The 25,486-nt window shown below is 45.6% G+C and overlaps 1 protein-coding gene across 1 annotated transcript in view; it reads left to right on the forward strand.

The window, feature by feature from the left end:
* The window catches only part of gabbr1a (gamma-aminobutyric acid (GABA) B receptor, 1a), a gene marked incomplete at its 3' end in the record, with an annotated part of 73,547 nt that extends 49,625 nt beyond the window's left edge, over positions 1–23,922 (forward strand). Inside the window, exons 16-24 of the mRNA XM_080005605.1 lie at positions 4,960–5,110; positions 6,890–7,022; positions 7,747–7,863; positions 11,358–11,468; positions 13,126–13,219; positions 14,557–14,684; positions 17,818–17,946; positions 19,502–19,645; positions 23,650–23,922. Of these exons, the coding sequence (XP_079861731.1) occupies positions 4,960–5,110; positions 6,890–7,022; positions 7,747–7,863; positions 11,358–11,468; positions 13,126–13,219; positions 14,557–14,684; positions 17,818–17,946; positions 19,502–19,645; positions 23,650–23,922 (1,280 nt within the window). The remainder of the gene's footprint in view (positions 1–4,959; positions 5,111–6,889; positions 7,023–7,746; positions 7,864–11,357; positions 11,469–13,125; positions 13,220–14,556; positions 14,685–17,817; positions 17,947–19,501; positions 19,646–23,649) is intronic.
* Between the last annotated feature and the right edge of the window lie 1,564 nt (positions 23,923–25,486).

Here is a 25,486-nt window from a genome sequence, read left to right on the forward strand (position 1 = left end):
ACCCTCGTTCAACGCCAGTAGTACGTGAAGGTCGGTTGGGATTTCAGTGAGTTCCTATCATTTAGGTTGCGCGTACTCGCCTCCAAAATGTTAGTGCAGCTGTCAAATGAAAGGTGCTTTTTTAAATTTCTCAAACTGCACAGAAATTCGGCTTGAACAGTTTATCAAATTCAGTTTCACTACTATACAGTACTAAACTGTACTTTGCTATACTATACCACAATACTATGCAATACATAACAAACTATACCACACTACACAATATTATATTGCACTATACTATACTATACACTACCACTTTACTACACATGACCACGACACTGTGCCAAATTATACAGCACTATACAGAACTATACTGTACTATATTGTACTATACTATACCACACACTACCACGATACTACACTATGCTGTAGTATATAAGTCTTGCAGGGAGGGGAGGGTAGTTCCAGTGGTACGTTGGGCTGAACGCACCACCCACTGCAGGGCCCGCCTGTCCTGAGCAGTACAGTTCCCAAACCAGGCAGTGATGTTCCCTGTCAGGATGCTCTCCACTGCTCCAGAGTAGAAGGACTTGAGGATCCTCACCGACACCCGGAATTTCTTTAGCTGCCTGAGGTGGTAAAGACGCTGTGTTGCCTTTCTCACCAGAGTGTCTGTGTGTGTAGTCCATGTTAAGTGAGTGCTGCTCACCCTGTCAACAGAAGCCCCATTAATCACCAGCAACGCGTGCGTCCTCAGTTATAATCCCCTCCTAAAGTCCACAATCAGCTCCTTAGTTTTGCTGACGTTCAGGAGGAGGCTGTTGTCCTGGCACCAGAGTGACAGGTCAGCCACCTCCTCGCGGTAGGCCTTCTCATCGTCGTCGTTGATCAGGCCCACTACGACGGTGTCGTCAGCAAACTTGGGGATGGTGTTGGAGATGGACCTGGCCACACCGTCATGTGTGTACAGGGGGTCCAGTAGGGGGCTGAGGACGCAGCCCTGGGGGGATCCTGTGTTCATGGTGAGGGAGCTGGACATGTGCCTCCCCGCCCTAACCACCGGGGGCCGGGCTGAAGTCCAGGATCCAGGCACACAGCGGAGTGTCACCAGACTAGCTTGACAGCCAGTCTGGTGAGGACTATGGTATTGAAAGCTGAACTTTAGATGAACAGCAATCTCACATAGCCCTCTTCCGACCATCAAGGTGCGTGAGCGTGGTGTGCAGTACCTGAAAGAACGCGTCGTCCGTGGATCTGTTCGGAGACTTGGGCACTACCACTATACTATACTATACTACACACTACCACTATACTGTTCTTTTCTACACACTACCACTGTACTATACTATGCTATACATTACCACTAAACTATACTATACACTACCACTATACTGTACTATACTCTACACTCCCGCTATACTATGCTATGCTATACATTACAACTTTACTATGCAATACTACACACTACTATACGATACTATACTATGCTATACATTACCACCATACTATGCTATTCTATTCTATGCACTGCCACTATACTATGCCATACACTACCACTATACTATATTATACTATACTATACCACTATACTATACTATGCTATACATTTACCATGATACTATACGATACTACATACTACCACTATACTATGCTTGCACTACCACTTTACTATGCTATACTACACACTACCGCTATACCAGTGGTTCCCAACCTTTTCCAACTCGTGGCCCACTTGAAAATCTCAAAAGTGTTCGCTGCCCACATCCGACCAGAAGTAATACGGGAGCCATACAGTGCGTTCTCAGAGGACGTATATTTTAACATCATATAAGGTCATATGCATTCTCATACATACAGTGCAGTAGTGGTAAAAGAAGAGAGGTGGGTTAAAAATAACCTTATATCCATGGAACTTTTGTTCCATGTAAAACTAACAATAACAGGAGCACATTAATATGAACTCACCTCATGAGAACGCTTGATGTCTGGCTTAAGGGACGACAGTCTGAGGCGAAGATCTGGCTCAACATTCAGTTTATTCCTGTATTTTGTCTTCAATGCCACAAGCGCTGAAAAGCCAGTCCCGCAGAGATACGTTGTCGGGAAAGGCATCAGAAATCACACAGCTCTGTTTGTGAGGTACTTCGGTGAGAAAGCCAGTTTCACTGAGCGGGATCAGGAGAGATCCACAAGGCTGTCCTTCTATTTAGTGCTCAGGCCTGCGAGGGTCTCGTCACTGTGGCTGGCGAAGGGGTTTTTCGTACACTCTCCTACGCTCGTGATCAGCTGTTCTGACACATTCTCTGCCATCTTGTCAATCCTCGTCTGACTGAGTTATCAGTCAATGAGATGAGGTTGATTGGCTTGCACGCCTCCTCTCCCAACATCACCCCCACGATCTCCTTTGTGGCAGGAAGAATTCAATTCTCCCTGATTGCGTGCGGCTTACCAGGTATGTCTATGAGTCGGGCGACCCGATAGGACGCTCCCGCTGCCTTTGCGTTCTCGGTGCCCGTGCATGACGTTTCGATGACTTTCTTCTTGCCCTGATACTCCTTGAGTTTATTATCGAAAAATTGAAGCGGCTTGGACATGAGCTGTTGGTGTTTGTGTCTCGAGGTGACGGCGCAGTTTACATGGATCAGAGCTCCGTTTGATAAAATCTCGGAAAACACACCACGCACAGCGGTAATGGTTCGTCTGCCGTGGCTGTCCAAAAACATCCCAATGATAAATATTCAGCACAATACTTTCTCCGAACCTTTCTTTTTTGTTTGACAGGCGTGACTGTCCGATCCATTTTGATTATCACCGCAAGTTCAAAAATGTACAGGTGCACGTCCATCGTGGTCCGCCTTGGGCATAGTACGCCCTAACATAAGTTCGGAGAATTTCTCACTGCGTGGTCAGTGAGGTTAATCTGCCCGCTACAGGGAAACAAATTGAGAGTATTAAAGATATTTATTCTGCAGAATAAAGAGAAAGATACGGAGAGCTTCAAAACAGTGATCTGATCAGTCTAGTTTTACAGAGGAAAAAGCCAGGTTATATACAGGGACGAGGTTGGCCCATTCTGAGACGAGCCATGTGACAGGCAGTAACAGCTGAGAACTGTTTTAACAAAGGAAGACATCAAACACGATCATAAAAAGAAAGCATACATTGAGTGTTTACACAAATGGCCCTTTTAGGAGCTAGAAAGATAACAACTAAAATAATTGTGACAGTTGTGTGCAGGAATGTAAGAGCTCCTGATAAAGAGGAGTCGGGCGTAGTCACCAAACAAACATAATATGCCCTTTAACATTTAGACATCACTTGGTTGTAAAGCAATATCTTTCATGAGCATTGATCATCTGCATGTTCTCTCACACTAAACATTACCACTTTGTTGTACTATACTACACACTACCACTATACTACATACTACCACTATACTGTACCTTTCTACACATTACCACTATACTATACTACACACTACTGCTATACTATACTACACACTACCACTATACTATACTGTACTACCCACTACCACTATTCTATACCATGCTGTACATTACCACTATACTATACTACACACCACCACTATACTGTACTGTACTACACACTACCACTATACTATACCATGCTGTACTATACTATACTATACTATACCATGCTGTATATTACCACTATACTTTACTACACACTACCACTATACTATGTTGTGCTATGCTATACATTACCACTATAATATATTATATTATGCTATACTGTGCTGTACTTTTATACACACTACCACTATACTATGCCATACATTACCACTATACTGTACTATACTACACACTACCACTATCACTATACTATGTTATACATAACCACTATACTGTAATTTTCTACACACTACCACTATACTATGTTATACATTGCCACTATACTGTACTTTTCTACACACTACCACTATACTATGCCAAACATTACCACTATACTATACTATACTATACTTCACACTACCACTATACTATACTATAGTACACACTACCACTATACTGTACTTTTCTACACATTACCTCTATACTATACACTACCACTATACTATACTATAGTACACACTACCACTATACTGTACTTTTCTACACATTACCACTATACTATACTATACACCACTACTATACTCTCCTATACTACACATTACCACTTCACTGTACTTTTCTACACATTACAACTATAATGACTTTTCTACACACTACCACTATACTATACTATACTTTACACTACCACTTTACTTTGCTATACATTACCACTACACTACCCTTTACTATACATTACCCCTATACTCTACTATACTATACTATACTATACTATACTATACTGTACTGTACTATGCCACTCTACTACTCTATACTACACTGTACTATATTAATTTATCTTTATTTCCCCTGAGGGAATTTTTCATCAAACATTAAGAAAGGTGTACCCATTGAAAGCAAATATAAAAGAAACAACATGGTGTGACCATGGGGTGTGCTTTTTCCTCCGTCAGTCTGTGTTTATATATCACTCCAGGGTTTAAACCAGGCTCTTATTGCTTTTACCTTATGCCTCAGAATTCTGCGTTAAGAGGGCGGTTATATTCTAAAAAAAACTGTCTGGGAGGAGGGGTTGTCCAGCGCCATCAGAGCAAGGTTCATGGTTCAACACACACCGCATCTTTCTCTATTTTTCTCACTTCGTCTTCTTTTCTTGCCTTATCTCTTGGTCTTTCCTTTACTGTCCGTGTTTCATTTTTCTCTCTTTCTCTCTGTCCCTCTCTCACTCCTCCCCTTTGTTTCCATTGATCTCGTTCAATATGTGTTTCTTTTAAATAGACCGGAGAACAACTTCAATACCATCTTGTCCTTATCTATTGACAATAACTGCAGAGTGTAACGTACAGTGAAGACAAGATGAACCTCTTATTTTTGTTTTTCTCTCTCTTTCTCTCCCCCTCGTTTCCAGGGGCGGGGCCTCCAGCCGATCGCACCATGGTGATCGAGGAGTTCCGCTTCCTGTCTCAGAAGCTCTTTGCAGCCGTGTCCGTGTTTGCCGGCCTGGGCATCCTGCTGGGAATCGTCTGTCTCACCTTCAACATCTACAACGGCAGCGTTCGGTGAGTCTGGCGGTGGGCAGCAGGACGGGGCGGCTTCCTCTCGTTCGGGGCCGACCCGCCCGACACTCACTGATCCGTCTCCATCTCATGCCATAAAACATGGATGGCCCGTCACAAGCAGCGCTCGGCGATCTTCAGTGGGGGCACCTATCTGGGAGTCAGCTCCCGTAAAGCTCTCAGTCGTCTCCAGGAAAAGCGAGGTTGTTCTTTTTAGTGCAGCTGCCAGGCGTCTGTCTGTGTATGTGTGTGTGTGTGTGTGTGTGTGTGTGTGTGTGTGTGTGTGTGTGTGTGTGTGTGTGTGTGTGTGTGTGTGTGTGTGATGAATTCTAATGCGATTCAGTTTGGTGCAAAATGAGCTAGATAAGCACAAACCCTAACCCTATTATAATGGGGAAATTCCACCTAAAAACATACGTAAAACCCAACCCTGGCTGTTAACACGTTGATTCATACCTGTTTAGGTCCGTCTTTGTGTCCGGCCAAATTAATCTCCACTAAGAATCTGAAGAGTCTGAAGAGCTTACTGTTTCTGAGTTATGAATAACTACTCGGGAATGTAAGTCGCTCGACACAGGAGCTTTTGAGGTAGCAGCGGACTACCCCTGGTTGTGGTCGGTTTTAGAGCCGGATGTTGTTTGGGGCAAAGCTGTCTGAGCCCAAGACACCGTTCTATATGTGGAGGAGAGGCAAGGAGTGCAATTTTCCTTGAATGTTAAATGGAAACCGGAGTTAGAAGTTTGGGCGTCAATTTACAGCCTAATATTTTGTATCATTGTCACAGCTTAGCTCTGGCTGTAAACCTTCAGAGAACGGCTTCTGATGCAGGATTTTGAAGCTTAATCCATGTCTCTGAACCCAGCCCACGATATCTTTGCTGCTGTTTTAATACAGTATTTTCATGTTTGACCTCGGTCAAAGTGATTTAAAGTCCCATATAGTCAGGCAGCAAGCTTATCTAGAGTTTTCCGGGAGCGGTGGAGGTGTATTCTTTTGGGAGTACCTGCCGAGCTCTAATGTTCCAGCCAGACCCCGGTCCAGGTTTTGATTGCTGTATTTTTCAAACACCATTCCAGCCACAGCTGCATCGAGGAGCCAAAACGCTGCAAGTCTAATCAAATCAAATCCAATTTGTTCACTAAGCACTTTTTACAAAACAAGTTTGCAATGAAACACTTCACTGGGTAATGAAATCGGCTCAAAAACTCAAAAAGAATCTGCACTAGCGCGCGCGAGCGTGTGTGTGTGTGTGAGTGTGTGTGTGTGTGTGTGTGTGTGTGTGTGTGTGTGTGTGTGTGTGTGTGTGTGTGTGTGTGTGTGTGTGTGTGTGTGTGTGTGTGTGTGTAAATACAAATGAGCTCTGCGCTCTCATCGGACCACGCCAGGTTGCTTGGATAAAAGAGACAGGCAGACAGACTCAGACGAGCTCGGATGAAGATAATTAATAATTACAAATTATTTCCAATTTAATATTAAAGTGGCACACTGCAGCCCAATTGAAACCCTAGAGCCGGCAGTTAATTACATTATCTTTGACATTTACCTGGAATGCAGAGAGAGGCCATTACAGCGACTTAATGGCAAACACATCAGCAGAAAGATGCAGTTATGTCTGAGTGTTTAACACCGTTTGGAGTTCTTTGGTCTAATTGTGTGTGTGTGTGTGTGTGTGTGTGTGTGCGTGCGTGCGTGCGTGCGTGCGTGCGTGCGTGCGTGCGTGCGTGCGTGCGTGCGTGCGTGCGTGCGTGCGTGCGTGCGTGTGTCCTGCCTCTGCTGCCTCAGCTACATCCAGAACTCGCAGCCCTATCTGAACAACATGACCGCAGTGGGCTGCATGAGTGCCCTGGCGGCCGTGTTCCCTCTGGGGATAGACGGACACCACGTGCACAGGTCCCAGTTCCCCGTGGTCTGCCAGGTAACAGGGAGGGGGGCTAGATGTTGATTCTCCATCTCTCACCTGTCGATTGTCTTGCTCTTTTCTATGGTAATTATCTTAGATCCTTGGCATTATTGTCTCTAAACATGCCGGTGTCATTGATTAGAATTGAAGATTGAATAGAATAATACAACTTAGGATAGAGGTCAGGTCAGTCTATCGTGTTGTAACGGTGAGATTTTCAGTGTTTCAATCTCATTAAGTGTCTTCATGCTTCCTTGTTATTCTATGGTTTTAGCTCACCTCTCTCTCCCCATCTCTCTCTCTCTCTCTCTCTCTCTCTCTCACCTTGTACTCTTTAATCCCTTGGACTTAATATAACTTTAATTATCTCTCTCTCTCTCTTTTTCTTTGTCTCTCTTTCTGTTTTGCAACTGTCCTTATCATCTCTCTTTTTTTTCCGCCTACTCTTCCTCCCTCTTCCCCTTGCTCTTCTGCACGGTTTAACGGCCTGTGTCCTCCCCCTTTCTCTCTTAACCTCTATCTATCTCTCTTTGTCTCTGCGCCCTCTCTCCTTCGCTGTTCTTCTCTCGGGCTGCCTCTCTGTCCTTCCCTCTTCCTGGACACCTGGGATATCTCCTTGCACCCACCTTCTCCCTCCTGCCCGGTTCCCTCCCTCTCTGCCATCTCCACCCCTTGTCATCCCACACATCTCTTCGCTCTTCCTCTCTCCCTTCCTTTCTCCTCCTCCCACCTGGTGCAGTTCCGGCTGTGGCTTCTCGGTCTGGGCTTCAGCCTGGCCTACGGCAGCATGTTCACCAAGATCTGGTGGGTCCACACCCTGTTCACCAAGAAGGACGAGAAGAAAGAGAAGAAGAAGGTACGGGGGATTGTGGATGGACAGAGGGATGGGTGGAAGGGCGGATGGATGGACGGATGGATGAATACATAGGCGGATGGATAGATAGACAGATAGATGGATGAATGGATGGATTAATAGATGGATGGATGATTTGATATATCAATGAATAGATGAAGGAATGGGCAGATGGATGGATGAATGCATGGATGGACAGAAGGACATGAAAGGAGGATAAACAGATGGATGGATGGAAGGATGGTTTGATAAAAGAAGGGATGATGATTGAATGAAGGAATGGGCAGATTGATGGACCAGCGCATGGATAGACGGATCGACAGAAGAATAGACAGATAGATGATAGATGGATGAATGGTAAGGTACCTGTATGGAAGGATGGTTTGGATAGATGTACGGCTGGATGGATGGACGGATGGATGGATAGATGGATGGATAGATGGATAGTTTGACATGCATAAATGCATGGATGGACTGATAGATGAATATACAGTTGGAAACATGGATGGATGGTGAATGAATGGGTGGGCAGATGGGTGGATGGATGGATGGATAGATAGGTGGAGAGAACTACACCGCGTTCCAAATTATTATGCAAATGATATTTTTCTCTGATTTTCCTAAATAGTCGATGCAAATGACAGTCAGTATTATTTTCAAGTCATCAACCTCCCAATGATAACAGTATTTTTTTCCATAATAAAAAACTCAAAATGCACTGTTCCAAATTATTATGCACAACAGAGTTTCAAACATTTTCTAGGTTGTAATGAACTGAAAATGGTCATTTGTTGAATTTGCAGCATTAGGAGGTCCTATTTACTGAAACCAAAAGCTATTTCAATCAAAAACATCTTAACAGGCCAAGTTACATGTTAACATAGGACCCCTTCTTTGATTTCACCTTCACAATTCTTGCATCCATTGAACTTCTGAGTTTTTGGAGAGTTTCTGCTTGAATTTCTTTGCAGGATGTCAGAATATCCTCCCAGAGCTGCTGTTTTGATGCAAACTGCCTCCCACCCTCATAGAGCTTTTGCCTGAGGATGCTACAAAGGTTCTTTTTGTACCATGGAAGCAAGTGGTCAATCAGAAACTCTAAATGCTCCGCCGCGGTCAATTCCACACCTTCAGGGACCCTAAAGGGGCCTACCAGCTCTCTCCCCATGATTCCGGCCCAAAACATGACTCCGCCACCTCCTTGCTGACGTCGCAGCCTTGTTGGGACATGGTGGCCATCCACCAACCATCCATCTGGACCATCCAGGGTTGCACGGCACTCATCAGTAAACAAGACTCTTTGAAAATGAGTCTTCATGTATTTCTGGGCCCACTGCAACCGTTTCTGCCTGTGAGCATTGGTTTAGGGTGGCCCAATAGTAGGTTTATGCACAACTGCAAGCTTCTGGAGGATCCTACACCTTGAGGTTTGCGAGACTCCAGAGGCACCAGCAGCTTCAAATACCTGTTTGCTGCTTTGTAATGGCATTTTAGCAGCTGCTCTCTTAATTCCATGAATTTGTCTGGCAGAAACCTTCCTCATTATCCTTTATCTGCACCAACCCGTCTGTGCTCTGAATCAGCCACAAATCTCTTCACAGTACAATGATCACGCTTAAGTTTTTGTGAAATATCTAATGTTTTCATACCTTGTCCAAGGCATTGCAATATTTGAGGCTTTTCGACAGCAGAGAGATGCTTTTTCCTTCCCATATTAATTAAAACCTGTGGCCTGCTTAATAATGTGGAACTACTTAAGTAGTTTTCCTTTAATTGGGCTCACCTGGCAAACTAATTATCACAGGTGTCTGAGATTGATTTCAGGGATCCAAAGAGCCCTGAGACACAATACCATCCATGAGTTTAATTGAAAAACAAAAAATTAAATGTTTAGGACACTTAAATCCAATTTGCATAATAATTTGGAACGCGGTGTAGTGGCTGCTGTGTACAAGTGTGTCTTTCCATCTAAGGCAGAAAACCCACTGAGTGTGGTTGCAGTTGGGGGTCGGGGTGGTGAGGGTGAGGTTTGGGGGGTGAGGTTAAGCCTCTCTGAGGGGAATGGAGGCTGAGCTGTGTGCAGCATGTGTGGCGCTGGCTGATAAAAAAATTTAAAAAAGAAAGTTCTCACACACTAAACTTAACTGGCTCCCCGGTAACATAAGCCCTTAATTGGTGATCCGAGCGGGGCCGCATTCAGGACCGCAGCGGAGGTGCGACAGATACAGGACTTGGGCGCAAGTGTAGCCATGAATGCACACACACACACACACACACACACACACACCCACACATGCACACATTAGCATAAACATACCCACATGCAGGCAGCAAGAGATACAGTATAGATATAGTACCATGCACACAACACACACAGGACGTGTGAGTCACACTCACACGGAAACCCAGACCCTGGATGCCCACGTCATCAACCTGATTATGTATATCCTGTGTGTGTGTGTGCGTGTGTGTGTGTGTGTGTGTGTGTGTGTGTGTGTGTGGGCATTTGAATGTGTAAATGTGCGTCGTCTCAAGATAGTGTGTCCTGGAGCCAGCGAGATACCGCCAGTCTGCGATGTGTTGTGGGAATTTCTAAGGCTTAATCAGAAGAATAAGAGATTAAGCCATTTATGGAATATTTATGAATATGGATGAGTATTAAAGTTCTACGCAGAAATCCAACCTTCAGGGGTTTTATTACTTGAGCCAACGCACGACGAATCGGGTTGACTTTCAACTCTCTTCGTGTCCACAGAAGGGCAATTTGCCAGAGAGCTCAGTGAAAGTATTTAAAGAAACTTTGCAGCGCGTCAGAAAATGGAGGAGAGAATGCGCGCCTTTCAGATCATTTTTATGCGACTGGAGGCGACAGGGGCTGCGCGAAACTTTTTCTTCTCCGATTTTGATTTTGATTTTTTTTTACCAGGTTTTAGTCGCTGCACGGTTGAATGGCCGTCGCTCTGTTGGAGGTTCTGGTTTTAAGCCATTTTTTAAGTAAAAAAATGACGGCTGGAAACAGGTGGGAGGGTGGAAAGGGAGGGTGGTGTTTCCGTCGAGGTTTGTGTTTGTGTCCATTGTGCCACAAATCGAAGAAGACTCAGGGATGATGCCACTGATGTACACGGCGATCTGTTAAAAATACGATCTCAATGCGTGGAGCCGTCAAAACGATTTTCACGAGAACAAATGTCTGTAAGACGTGCCAGCGTAAATATAGCTGCCCCAGAATTCTCTGTGTCAAATGCCAGAACACATAGCGACAAACACACACACACACACACACACACACACACACACACACACACATTCACAAATCCTTCAGCCAAACATGACCATACAGGCAGAGGAATCGTGCTCAGTCATCCAGAAATTACAAGGACAGCTGTCAAATTATCTCTCTCGGATGTTTGTCTTCATTTGTGGACTTGTTTGCAATTGACCTTGGGCAGCGACAATTGTTGTGATTTGTCCGTGTGTTTCCTGGCTGTTACCCACAGCAACACTTGGAGCCATGGAAGCTGTATGCAACAGTCGGAGTGCTGCTGGCCATCGACTTCCTGTCTCTGATGATCTGGCAGATAGTGGATCCGCTGCATATCACCGTTGAGGTACAAAGTGATATGCACATGCCATGATGCACTGACAGTAGTACACATAGTATGTACAGTATTTACATGAGGTAGTACACAGAGAAATAATAGCAGTATTATTATTATTATTAGTAGAAGTAGTAGTAGTAGTAGTAGTAGTAGTAGTAGTAGTAGTAGTACACGTACACTAATTCACTCGAAAACAACATTCAGAAAACGTCTCACTGGAGAAGTCAATTGAATTTGGAAGCCCAAAGAGGTCAAATGTCCTGGCATGGATAGATGGATGCTTTATTCATCCCCGAAGGGATATTGCAGTGCCCCAGCGCCTCACATCAACACAATAGGCAAAACAATAATAAAGCAATAAAACAATACGATAAAAATATGAAAAAAAGAAAATGACAATATATGGAAAACATGGAAAATATACAATAAGTTGTTGCTTACAGTTAACTGTACACAGCAAAAAAATCTTCTAGTATACACTAAACCTAATGACAAACAATATGTACAGTATATATATATATATATATATATATATACACATATGTGTGTGTGTGTGTGTGTGTGTGTGTGTATAATACCAGAAATATATATTTTTTTTAAAGACCTGAAAAATAAAAGGTTCTGTCCAAAAAGGGAATATTGGGTCCAAGACAATGACTTACGAAATAAATTGTGGAGCAGAGAGATGAATGTTCAATAAACCTAACATCAAACACAACCCTTAAACAGTCGACAAAATGTTGGCAATAAGATACACCAAAGCCAAAGTTTACAGTAAACATAAGACATCGATGAATCAAAGTATAAATTAATGCAAAAATAATAATAAATTGAGTTACCTAATTGTGATCATTCTTAATGATATCCTTTGCCGACAATAAATTGTAAAAAAAAAATCACTACTTTTGATTCAATCAGATAGCATATTAAAGACGTACACTATGTCGTTTTAGACAATTGTCGATTGTCTTGTGTTTTAGTCCAGCACCCACAGTCATTTTCATAAGTTGGCATCTACAGGTGCCTCCATAACTTAAGTAACAATAAGAGTACCTTTAAATTGAATATGTCACGTACAGCACATCTCGCTGAGAGCTGTGGTTTTAATTGGACCCCTCACACAAAGTTTACATCAAAAACTCCCAGACCAGAATAGCTCCACTCAGCACTGCAGACCCGTGCCTGCAGCTTAAACCAAAAATAGTTTTTTTCAAGATAAACATATAAACCTTATTTATAAATCACCAAGTTACAAAGTGTCTCGTGGAGAACATCAAAAACCAGCAAACGCAAAATGATTTTAAAAAATAAAATAAAAAAGAGAGAAGGGGCACGGGGTGGAAATATGCTGAAATGTATAATATGTATAATAGATGAATAAACTTGGCATATAGCACATAGTTTGTATTTTCTGCTCATGTATCATCATTGAGCCGAACGACCTTCCTCCATACGGTCTTAGCCGTGAAGCTTTACGCTTAGTGGGCGTTTTTACCTCTTACACCACCACGCTGCTGCCTCATCGTTTCCAATTACGCCCCCCTGAACACCCCCCCCCCCCCCCCCCCCCCCCCCACACACACACACACACACACACCCCTCCTCTCTCTCTCTCTCTCTCTCTCTCTCTCTCTCTCTCTCGCTCGCTCTCTCCCTCCCTGAGCAGAAGTTCACCAGAGAAGCCCCGAAAGGAGATTTGGACGTCCTGATTCAGCCCTTGCTGGAGCACTGCAGCTCGGAGAAGATGAACACATGGCTCGGTATCTCCACTCGCCCCTTCTTTGGCTTTCCTCTAATCTCTCCCTCGTTCTCTCGCGCGCTATCTCTCTCTCTCTCTCTCTCTCCCTCTCTCCACTCACCCCTTCTATCCCTTCTGATTCCTTGCCATCGTATCTCGTTATGAGAGGAGGGAATCACTCGTGAGCCTCTCCCGCTCTCGCTCTCTATTTCGCTCTCTTCTTTCTCTCAAGTATATATGGACATATTCACACACACACACACACACACACACACACACACACTCCAACGCTGCTTCCGAATTTAAAAGGTTTCAAATCGCGTATTCCCTCCATCACCACAATATGCTGGGTTCTTCTTTTTTTTCTCACCCCGACTCACCCGCCTCGCCCTCCGCTATTCTCTTTCTTTGTCAGCTTACATGTTCTCCATTTCCGCTGCTCTCTTCACCCGCTCGGCCCCCGTCACTCCCTCGCCTTGTCTCTCCTCGCCGTACTTTTTTTTGTGCCTCCACCCCACCCCACCTTCTGCCCTCCCTTCTCCTCCTCCGCCGCCTCCGCCTTTCTTCTTCCTGTCACTCCTCTCCCCTCTCTCTTCTCCCTGCGCATGGCGGCTCTTATGAAACTATAATGGTGTTGAAATTCAAATAATGTGGGTCACAAACTGGGCCATTGCCCCCTAGCGATGCCTCCCTCTCTCTCTCTCCCTCCCAGAACAAAACATAGCAGGTTTTTCTATCAAACGGGTGAAATAATCGAAGAAGGTAAAAGAGGTGGAGCCCACGTGTGCGACCTCCCTCCCTCCCCCCCTCTGCTCTTTCCTCCCTTTCACTCCCATAATTTGTGTTGCTCCCGCTTCTGTCCTCTCCTCATCTTATCGCGCGTCTCTCCTTATTTTTCTCGCTCCGCCTCCTTTACCCAGGGAGGGGGATTCAAGTTCATCACTCCGTCATTTATCCAAAATCCAAAACCTCCCCTTTTTTTTTTCCCCCATTAACATCTTCCATCTTGCCCCCCTCCCTCCCTCCCTGCCTCCCTCGCTCTCTCTCCCACTGAAATCAATAAATCAGTCAATCACTCAACCGCCCAACTACCACACAAACAAATCAATCACTCAACCGACCGACCAACTAATTCATCAATCAATCAATCTCCTGCTCTCTCTCTCTCTCTCTCTCTCTCTCTCTCTCTCTCTTTTCACCCCTTTGCTCAATTCAATTCAAATTTGCTTTATTGGAATGACATGCATTTTTACATTGGCAAAGCATAACAACAATAATATTACATATAATCACAATTCAACATATAATGGGGTAAAGATATTTATACAATCATGACATAAATATGATTTATCCCCCCAGGTGTGGTGTACGGCTACAAGGGTCTGCTGCTGCTGCTCGGCATCTTTTTGGCGTATGAGACCAAATCAGTGTCCACGGAGAAGATAAACGACCACCGCGCCGTGGGGATGGCTATTTACAACGTGGCGGTGAGTTCAAGCGGAGCAGGAACAGGGGCCGTCCTTCATTTGTTGGGATGGTTTCGGGTGGATTTATCCGGTGTAGGGTGACTTCAGGCTCAGTTTTTGACTTTGATTTGATACAGTACAACAGTTTTCTGAGCAACATCAGTCCCAGCATCGGTCCCACGAATGACCACGCTGAGTGTCCCAAATCAGTGGTTTTTTATGGCACCGGATCATTGTGACACCCTAAGTGTCATGCCCAAACAACAGGGCCGCGGGTACTTTTTTCTGTTTGGGCTGCAGGGGTGCATAATTCCCCTGGGTTGTGGAGCTGGGGTGGGGGCTAAAGTTGTCGTAATTTTAACATGATAGCCTAATCGCTATTATTTGTGCTTCCACTATCATATGTTTCCATTCAAATTTTAAACCAATGTCGGAAATAATGCGACAAGTTGAACGTGAATTAGGTGCGTTTCCTGTCAGTGGGGTTGAGGCCATTCTTTCTAAAACCCCTTTTCCACTGCGCCAAAAACCCGGTAACACCCGTTAACATCCGGAATTTGTCATCAGTGGGAAAGGTAAAGCCCGGGTGGGGTTTCAATCCCGGGTCAAGTGACCCTGCAATAGATACAGGTTTTCATCGGCTCCACCTCCGATCAGCTCCGATGTAAAACACAAACACCCGGGTCAACACGCTAATTTTGGCCCCTTCACCTGCACAATGTGACACACATGGAAGTTACTGATGTTGGTACGTTAATAGACAGGAATAAGCGTGTATCATTCCATCATTTCATATCCCATTTAGAATCCAAAATCAAAATCTGAAGATATTGACTTTTTTCTCGCATGGGGTTCCGTGAAATGTTTTGAGCGTGGGGATCACTCCGTGTGGAGCACAGCGGAGAGCCCCCACGCTCCCCGCCGGGCTCCCAGCCACTCCAGCACCGCCCCAAGCCGGTCTCTGAAATGGAGGAGCGTCTCTGTTTTACAGTTTTATGTCGTTGTTTTTTGAGGTTTATCTCCTCTGCTGTTTTATTCCCAATCCCACTGGCACCATGACATGCGCTTTTTCAGACGTGTTCGTGACTTCCAACGTCAAAACACCAGAAAAAAAACATAATTTCTCCTGCCGATGGGAAAGGCGTCAATCGCCTATTTTTTGCGGGTTTTAAAATGTTGGTGTAAAAACGGTATAGTTGTTAAGTTCCGGCGTTCAATGTAAACAGAGCATCTGCCTCCGGCGCTCTGCACCGGCAAATAGACCCTCACACCGTAGTTTTTACATTACATTGTATAGGGTATCAATATAGTCACTATCCTATGATTTGTCATGTTATACTATCATTGTTGCCCACTCGGCATCCATTGCAGCCCGCTCATCCTGGAAGGGGGATTCCTCCTTCTGTGGCCCCTTCTCAAGCCTTCTTCCTTTTTTTTTCCCCCCTCAGGGTTTTTTGGGAGTTTTTCCTCGCCCGGATGAGGGTTCAGATCAGGGCACGTCGTTGATTTCTATGTGAAATATGGGTTTGTGAAGCCCTTTGAGACTGAATTGTGATTAAGGCCTGTACAAATAAACTTGACTTGACTATTACACTATTATTAGCTTATACTGTGATTGCGACACAAAATGAACAGGCGGAGATTAAAGCCATTTAAATGCTCCGTCTTTGTTCGGCCAATCTATCTGCGTAGTCACGGATAGCTGGCTTCTTGTAGCTCCTTGTCCAATCGGTTTGAATCTTGAATCAGAGTTTTGAGCTGCTGCGGCAGAGTTTCCCCCGACTTAACCTGAGTCACTTATTACGTCCGCCCTACCAAGACCAGCTCCTAGAGAGATTTCATTATTTTATTTTATTTTTTGTCTGTAAAATGTGGCGCCCCGACACATCATGTCCTACGTAGACCACATTTGGGTGGGATGTGACACCGCAGCGCCACGATGGGAGTGAAAACAACGGGGGGGGGGGGAGACGCCGCTCCGTTCGGTTCCATTTTCATGACTGAAGTCGATCGGGAGCTGTTGAATTGTAAACGTAATGTCGATTGTCGCTCGGATGATGAAGATGAAGCCCGGCGGGAAGGGCTTCCCTGCGGCGGTTGCAGCCTGATGAACGAGGCAGAACCCGGCAGCCTTCACTCAAACAAGCGCTCCGGCACGTGCTCGTGGCGGCTGCAAGTCAAGCGCCTTCACCCGAGACCTTTCTGCTCAAACGGCCGTTTTTATATTCATCTCAAGCACTTAAGACGAACACTCAATGACCCCCAGACCCAGGTGAGCGTGGAATTGATGTCAAATGGCTTAAAAGCATTGAGAGTTTTTTTTTTTTTTTTTTTTTTTTTTCTTTTTCTTTTTGTCCCGTCGAAGCCGAGTTAATCGCTCATCTTTAGCTTCCGGCTGTTTTTCTCAACAGCGTGCAAACATTTCTAATACAACCCCCCCCCAACAGCTTATTTGCATAAATACCCGTGCTTTGCCTCGCTCGGCATCTCTCAAAAAAAGGAAGGAAATAACTTAATGAGCCTCCCAACATTTACCGTCTCAGGGTTGTTATGTCATTTACAAAAGCATTGATTGTGTTTTCTTTTTGAATCCCTCCACCACCACCCCCCCCTCCCTCTCTCTCTTTTAGCGGAGGGAAGGTGCACCGTCGATCTATCATTCCTGGTTATTTATGCCGCGTGTGAAATGCGGCTCAACAAGCTCGCGCGCGCCTTTCATCGCGGCGCCGCTCCGGCGTTAGACAAAGCGAGCGGCGCCGGGCGCTGTGACGTGCAGGCTTCTGTTGTTGATGATGATGATGATGATGATGTCAATAGTTAATGAAGTCTGAAGAAAGGACCTCCTTCCTCTTTGCTCGGCGGAGCCCTGATGAGGCCACAATGAGCTGATTGTCAGCGCGCTGCTGCGACTTCGCTCATGACTTTTTAATGCTGTTTTCACATGGGAGCCCGACTCTGAATGATAAACAGATGCCTAGAGCCGTTGTGGAAGTGATCCCCCATCTCGCATTCTCCCTCATCCACCCCCGTCCTCCTCCTCCTCCTCCTCTGCCGTACTCCCCCCCCACTTCAAAACTTTCCCGCTTTTCATTCAGACGTGTCTTTAAATCTCTCTCCCTCCCTCTCTCTCTCTCTCTCTCTCTCTCTCGCGCAGGTGCTGTGCATGATCACCGCCCCGGTGACAATGATTCTCTCTTCGCAGCAGGACGCCTCCTTCGCCTTCGCCTCCCTGGCAGTCGTCTTCTCCGCTTACATCACTCTCGTCGTGCTCTTTGTGCCCAAGGTGCGCGCACCCCCGCGCCGAGGCCCTTTTAAGAAGCTGCGCGGCTTTGAAGGAACGCACCAGCGCACACGCACACACGCAGACAGACAGACACACACACACACACACACACACACACACACACACACACACACACACACAACTTACATCCAAAGGGCCAAGCAAACCCGGACTCTATGTCTGTCAGGAGCCGCCCTCGGAAAGAAGGTTCTACTGCGTCTGTTGTGTCGCCCGGCGCAGACTGATATGATTGCTGTTTGAGTGATATATTCTGGAATACAAAATTAAGGTTTATCATCATCTTGTATCACGGTTTCCATATAATCCGTTTGGAGCTGCCTCCACGCTCCGGGGCGGAATAAAATCCGCCGACGCGACGCTCGACTTCACGTGAAACTGTGGAGCCGGTTTTGAAAGCGCAATAAGAGGGATTCTTATTTGACACCAAGCCGTCGCTGAAAGGAGAAACGGGGAGGTTTTGTCACACTGTGAGGAAAAGAGAAAAAGAGGTTGAGAATCCCCGAGGTAGAGGATTTCAGCTCCGATCTTATCCAAACCAGTGGCCACCCAGGCTGGGGGGGAAAAAAAAAAGTCCTCGGCACTTCCAAATATTATATTTACAAATAAGATACTATGAGACCACTCCCCTCTTACTGCCTGGTCTCACAGTGTGGTGCGCAGCCGGTGTTGTGATCTACGTTAATGAAAGCTCTGTGGCGACACCCGGTCCCCTGGTGACGGAGAATGTCACTTCACGCCAGAGTTAATAATATATGGTTATAATCTGTAGATTAGATGTGATTATTAGACACGCTGAGTCCTTGTTATTCTGTGTAAACAGGGGCTGAATCTTATTTGATCGACTCGCAGGGAGAGCGGAAAAGCGGTAAAACACACACACGCCCGTTTTGTCCAGGGCGCGATGCAGAAGCGGCTGTTCCTCGTCGAGCGTGCATAATATTTGGAGTAGTCTTAATTTGCATGTCTAATGTAATTTAGCAAGGCTGGAAGAAATTGCAGGAAAGGTAATTGTGCGTGTAATATTTTGTTTGAGAGCAGGTTTTCAACAGACCTTTTAGATATGGAAAATACGGAAGCTACAATAATGGGAAAAGGCGTGTAAAGGTTCTGATTTGCCAGAAGCCGAAAAAGTCGTTCAGGGTCTCCATTTAAAGAAAGCACTCTTAAAAGCTTCGGAAGCCAACGGAGTGTCACAACACATCTTATGATAAGAAATGTATTACGTTTTGGAAAGTTATTACAAGAGTACATAAGGCGTTGTTACAGGGCAGGTCACTAATTGGAACAATTCAGAATCAATATGCGCATTTTTGAAATGACACTTGAATGTCATTTTACTCTTGCTGTAATCTTGCCACGTTTTATTGTTACTCGGTGAAACGATGATGAAACAAGAGCAAACGCATAAAAAAAGCGAAATATACATATTGTTGTTTTCACTTCATTCTTTTCCCCGGTGCATTCAGAGTTTTTCTTTTTCTTTCTTTTTTTCTTTTTTTTTCTAATCTCCCATTCTTCCCGTCCCTCGTCGTAGATGCGGCGCCTGATCACGCGCGGCGAGTGGCAGTCGGAGCAGCAGGACACGCTGAAGACGGGCTCCTCCACCAACAACAACGACGAGGAGAAGTCCCGGCAGCTGGAGAGGGAGAACAGGGAGCTGCAGAAGATCATCCAGGAGGTAACACGGCGCAGGACGCTTCACGGGGCGGGGATCGAGCCGAGGGGCGTGGCCGCTGTAACGTCACAGGTGTTTTCTGGTGTCCACCACAGTTGTAGCCTGGTCGCACCTGTTTGCGTGTCGGTTCCAGTGTGTTTCTACTGTACCTGCTCAGGCACCGGTTGCAGGGTCGACAGTTTTTGCAGTTCCTCTACAATTGTGGCTGCCTTGTAAAGATAATAGCGTTGGAAATTTTTGACGGACATTTTGGGGCTATTGTACCTGGAACCAAAACGTGCAGGCTTTACCGTACCAGAAGCTTTGTTTACCCTACAGTTCATGGTCATGGCAAGGTGTTTGGCAGTAGTTTGGGCTGAAGATGTGTGCATGAACTGGCAACCCTGGCCTGTTGCGAGTGTTTAATGCCTCTTCCAGACAATTTCACGTCCTGTTTCCTCCCTCAATCATTATTTTCTCCAAAGGCAAAATGCAGGTGGGGTTTGGGATTGAATGTTGCATATTAGCATCACCATGGCAACAAGTGATAAGCAGTGATAGTGTCAATGATGGAGAATAATGGCGAAAGTGAACATTGAAAAAATTTGAAGCAAGAAGATTTTTCTCCTCCCGTCTTCACTCGAAAATGATGATTACATTTTCTGACTCTCAATAGAGATTCAGAAATGTGCTCAAAAGGGTGTGGTCCTTCAGTCGCAAAGAGGCAGAACTAGAAAATGGGGTTATTTCGTGACGAGTGACCGTGCCGGCTTGGATAATCGTTTTGCTGCGTACCGAGTAAGATCTTGAAATTTCAAACTTATGCTGTGAACATCAGTTACTGCAGTGAGCATTATAGAAAGCATTACAAAGTTAAAAATGCAAAGGCACTGTAATCGAGGGGGCTTCTGCAAAACCCCCCTAAATACACCAATGCAAGCCAGTCGCATTGCAACAAGACACACTTGGGAAATCTGCATATACATGAGGGATTACAGTTAGTGCTATATTATGAAATACACCCATATTGAATTTACTAAAAAGCAGCTCTATCCACGTGCCCTGAAGCAAGTCGCTAAATCCCCACCACTGATCCTCCAGGGCTCACTGATGTCTTCGTTTTTATTCTCAGTGCAAACACGTGAGCTCCTTCAAGATGTAGACGCAGAACAAAACGCACAAGAGGGCGAATTCACAAAGCATGGATTGTGGCCACCAATATCACTTTGAATTGTGCATCAATTTGCACCGTCCATCTGCGGCGTTTTAGCGTCCGTTCACAAAAGATATTGCATTAATGATTTGCCAGATTAAACACGCTGGTGGGAGGGGGAGCCTGACACGGGACACATGCTTTTATAGTTGTGTCTAAATAGGAAAAGGAGTAAAATGAATAAATCTAAAATAATAAAAACACACTGTTTTATTTCGAGAAACGGGAAACGGGCATCGGTAGTGGATTGCAAAAATTTTGTGATGAAGAGTCTCCATCACACATTTGCCATGCCGCCGCTCTGCACCTGTTTTACGAGTTGTCACTCTTAAATAAATATAAAACTTCAAATAATTGTCGGACAGATAAGCTAAGTGTTAAATGAAAATGTGAAATTGTAAGGAAATCCTTGCGGCTGCTGCACCGGTGCCGCGCCAAGTCCTGATAGGACTGTGCACGTAATGGGGAGACGCAGAGCGGAGGCACCACCTGATATCTGCAGACAGTAATAATTTTCTCGTGCGGATATTAGCGCCGGTGTTTGTGAATTGCTCGTTTTTTTTTGCAACGAGGCTCATTTGCATAGAAAGGGGCCAATTCTGCACCAGATGTATGAATAATGCATACACCCAGACGCTATTTGCGTGGCAGTGCAGTCGGAGCTGCATTTCGCCATTTGCAGGTGCCTTGAGAATTGGACGCTCGCTCTTTCTGTTATTTGTGCGTTCATTTGCTCCTCAGTGTGCAAATACAAACACACGACGTACGCACTTGTAAACCCACGCAAATTATTTACATCATATGTTTGTATACAGGTATATTCCCGCGGAGACATGAATATATGGAAATGCACGACACGCACACGTTTGTGTTCGTCAACAAGGAACGAGGAATACTATGATGTAATCACTTTATGTTGAATGGCCGACGCTGGTGACAGCTCCGATACATTTTTCACACTGATCCAACACCCTGCAACCGGAGTTACGGAAATTCACACCGGCATGATCAGACACTATTCGTACAAAAGACGAAACTTTCTGCTCTTGCGGGAGCATCAGCACATTTGTCGTAATTCCGAACAACATTCAGCGTTCTTAGACCAGGAACGTTATTTTTTTCTCTTCACGGCAGATTGCGAGAAGCTCCATAATTAAGCTTCCTCACCAACTTTCTCACCACCATTTTCCATTTGACTGTTGGCTGTGATTCTGATTCATTAAATTAATTCACGCCGCACGCTTTCCTAAATCGCGCCGGGGTAAAAAAACATGAACTACGGGCCCCTGAGGCGTGGAAGCTTTTCATAACCAAAGCCAAACCAAAACCCGCTCAGGGCTCAGGATCCACATTTAAAGTCACAACCCATAAAAAAATCAGATTTCAACTACTGTCATTTATTTCACCAAATGAAAAGCGCATGAATGAAATGAAAAGCGCCGTTACCCCAGGGCTTAATTTGCGCCGGATCCTGCATGTTCCAGGACCTCCCAGATTGAGGCCGGCATCTATTTGATTGGATCCGGCACCTCCACAAAAGCTGCAAAGCTTCGGCTCGAGCTGCAAGCTCTGCGTTCCCCGTTTCCCCAAATAAAACAAATAGAAATGGTGTGTTTTTAGATGATTATTTTTCAGGGCTTTACCCGACTCCGAATGTTGTCGGCCTAATCGGATTCACACCTGTCTCCCTCTCCGACAGTACAGCGATGGGTTACCCGCGACCGGCGCGGCAGAACAGTGTGTTTTATTTTACGTCTCATTAGGGAAGGAAACGTGGGTTTGGAACGAAACCGTGCGTAATGAGGACACTTTCTCCGTGACTCTCTCCCCGATCACCCCCGCTCCATGCGTTATGCACAGAAATTAATCGTAACGACTCCACAAGTCGTGCCCCGTTCCTCTGTGCCTCGTCCCCACTCTGTTTTTAGTTGTTTTATTGTGGGGAACGGGACTCAGCTCTCCGATCCTGGCGCACGGAGAGTCGTGTTCGCATCTGTGTCCGCACGCAGACGATTCACAAATATAATATATATTTATGATCCCCCCTTATTTATAATTCCTCATTGAAATGTTATCCCTGTGCATTTTAGAAGCTTCTATCTGTTTTATCCTGTTGTTGTAATGCACACTGACTGACTGAGAGGAAAAAAAACAGGATTTGAAGAATCTCAGACGACTGACGGGTTTCCGACTTGTAATTTAACTCGTCGACTTCTATCATTTTCTATTTACATTTCCTAATTGAACGAAACAAAAAAATTCCCCGTGCATCCCGTGCTGTATCACACACGGCAGCTTAAGCCCCCCCACCGCCATCAAGTGTTCAAGCGATACGTTCCGTGACTTCCCCCGCTGACCTGCCGGATCGGCAACCTCTCTGTGATCCAGCACCTCCTGATTTACAAATTGAGCACTGTGTTACCCACAATGCCTTTGTGCACTGTTGAAAACCAGCTTTGATGTGGAAAACTTGACTTTATTAATCCCCGGGGGGGGGAATTCTTATTTTATCTCGACTTAATTTGACCTAGGAACAACAAGCTGGATGATGGTGTGGGACGTGTGTGATATGAGGTCATGACAGCCACATGCTGCGGTTGTTGTTTCAAAATAAAAGCGCACTAGCGCACATTTTATACACAAACCTATACCCCCATTGTCCACTTGAAATTGACCCAGTTTTGGATCGGGACCCGCCAGTTGAGAACCACCGGTGATCCTTTCACACAGCTGGCCTGAGCTGATATGAAGCACATTGTTGAATAACTGTTAAAAGGGCTGAATTACCTCCCCCGTTATGTTCTCCTTTTTCCAGAAAGAACAGCGGGTGTCCGCACTCCGCAACCAGCTGGCCGAGCGCCAGGCCCTGCGCAGCCGCAGACGACCCTCTACCGGCCAGAACCAGAACCACAGCGCCCCGCCGCCCTCGTCCCAGCCCGACCCCAAGTCCCTGCTGCCGCCGCCGGGCTACCCCAACCCCACGGCCGACAATCACTCCTTCTCCAACTCCTCCGCCCTGTACGCAGCGGAGAGCAAGATGGGACGGAACCACTGTCACAACAGCCAGATCCCGCTGCTCTACAAGTAGGAGGGGTCCGCGCACAGAGGTGGAGGAGAGGACACGGACACACACAGACACTGTGACTTTTCACTCGTTCTTGCGAAGAGCACAAGGCTATTCGTGACGTTGTTTCGGTTCGGTTCGGTTTTTGTTTTTGGGGGGGGGGGTTTTTGGGGCGTTTTTTCCGTTACGGCTCTGAAGCACAAACGGCACACGGGAGCGTTTTCTACACTCGGCAGCTTCCTCCTCACAGTCTCAGCATCTCAAGTTAGCGGACGCCTGAGCAGCGCTTATGGCGGGGGGCGGGGCGGGGGATGAGGTGGGGCGGGGTGGGGCGGGGCGGGGTGGGTGGGTCGAACCGGCAGACACAGGATCTTTAAATCATTCCTCTCCTCTCGTTCAGTGTCTTCGTTCCGTTGCACGGGAGGATCCCACCGGGAGAACTTTACGCGCACGTGTTTACTGTATCTATCTTTTGTCCTTGGAGTTTGTTTCCTAGAGAAGCACATGGTGATTTATATTGTCGTTGTTCTATCTGACCTGTTCTGTCATGGAGTTGTGTTGTTCACTGCGTTCGTTTACGTTTTTGGAGGGGGGGGATCGTGGAAGCAGGAATATACTACGGGACAAAGCAATGTACAGTTTTTCAATAGATTTTCTTACGGGCCAACTGAGAGTAGAATCCTAACTTGACTGGAGTGTTCTGAGGTGCATTATCTGATAGCCATAGCAACAAAGGGAAAGAGGAACTCTGGGATGCTCGAGTGTTTGTCATATGGACTGCGTTCAAATACTGAGTCATATCTTCCAGGTCCAGTCCTCAGTTGGATAAAACGGTCTTAACTCGATGTATAAATACTTCTTTGGATTGGTTTTCTTTTTGCCGATTTAAAAAGATTATGATGATTGGTGTTTTTTATTGAGTGGTAGCCATACAATAATTCTCCACTATTGGAACTACCCTCCGTTATTACTGCACTGGCCATCGCAGGCCACTCCCAATAGTTTCAGATGCATTTTGTCTCTTTGAACAGAGGGAACGTAACAAAGAGCACAACAGCACTAGATTTAAATAAGGCTTATCTCAAGCTGCTTTCACACATAAACTCCGGATAATATCAGGATAATCAGGTCCGGACATTGTCCGGAGTTGCCCTTTCATACATGTAGCACACAACCGGAGATTGTCCATATCAGACGCGTTCACACTACCTGGAAAAACCCTGCTTTTTTTGGCATTGATACTCCATGTATTTGGATATATCCGCAATATAAACGAAAGAGTGGAAAGGAATATAAAGGAAAGCAGAAAGAATTAAGAAGCAGCTACGCTCCGTGCACAAAGATCCACACAAAGGTAAATAACTGGCGCATGATGGAGATGTCATCAACACGCGACACCCCCATTCGCTCGTTGTGTATGCTCCAGGCAATCACCTGCTCTGTTCACACATTACGCAGACTTTGTAATGTCCGGTCCAACTGATGCAGACATTTGTATTCACACATACAGCTCCCCCGGGTAATGTCCGGGTAATTTCAGGGTTGCCTGCGTGAAAGCTAAGATTCTTACACATCATCCCTTGACTGC

This window comes from Zeus faber (assembly GCF_960531495.2).
Source record: "Zeus faber genome assembly, chromosome: 8".
Classification (NCBI taxonomy): domain Eukaryota; kingdom Metazoa; phylum Chordata; class Actinopteri; order Zeiformes; family Zeidae; genus Zeus; species Zeus faber.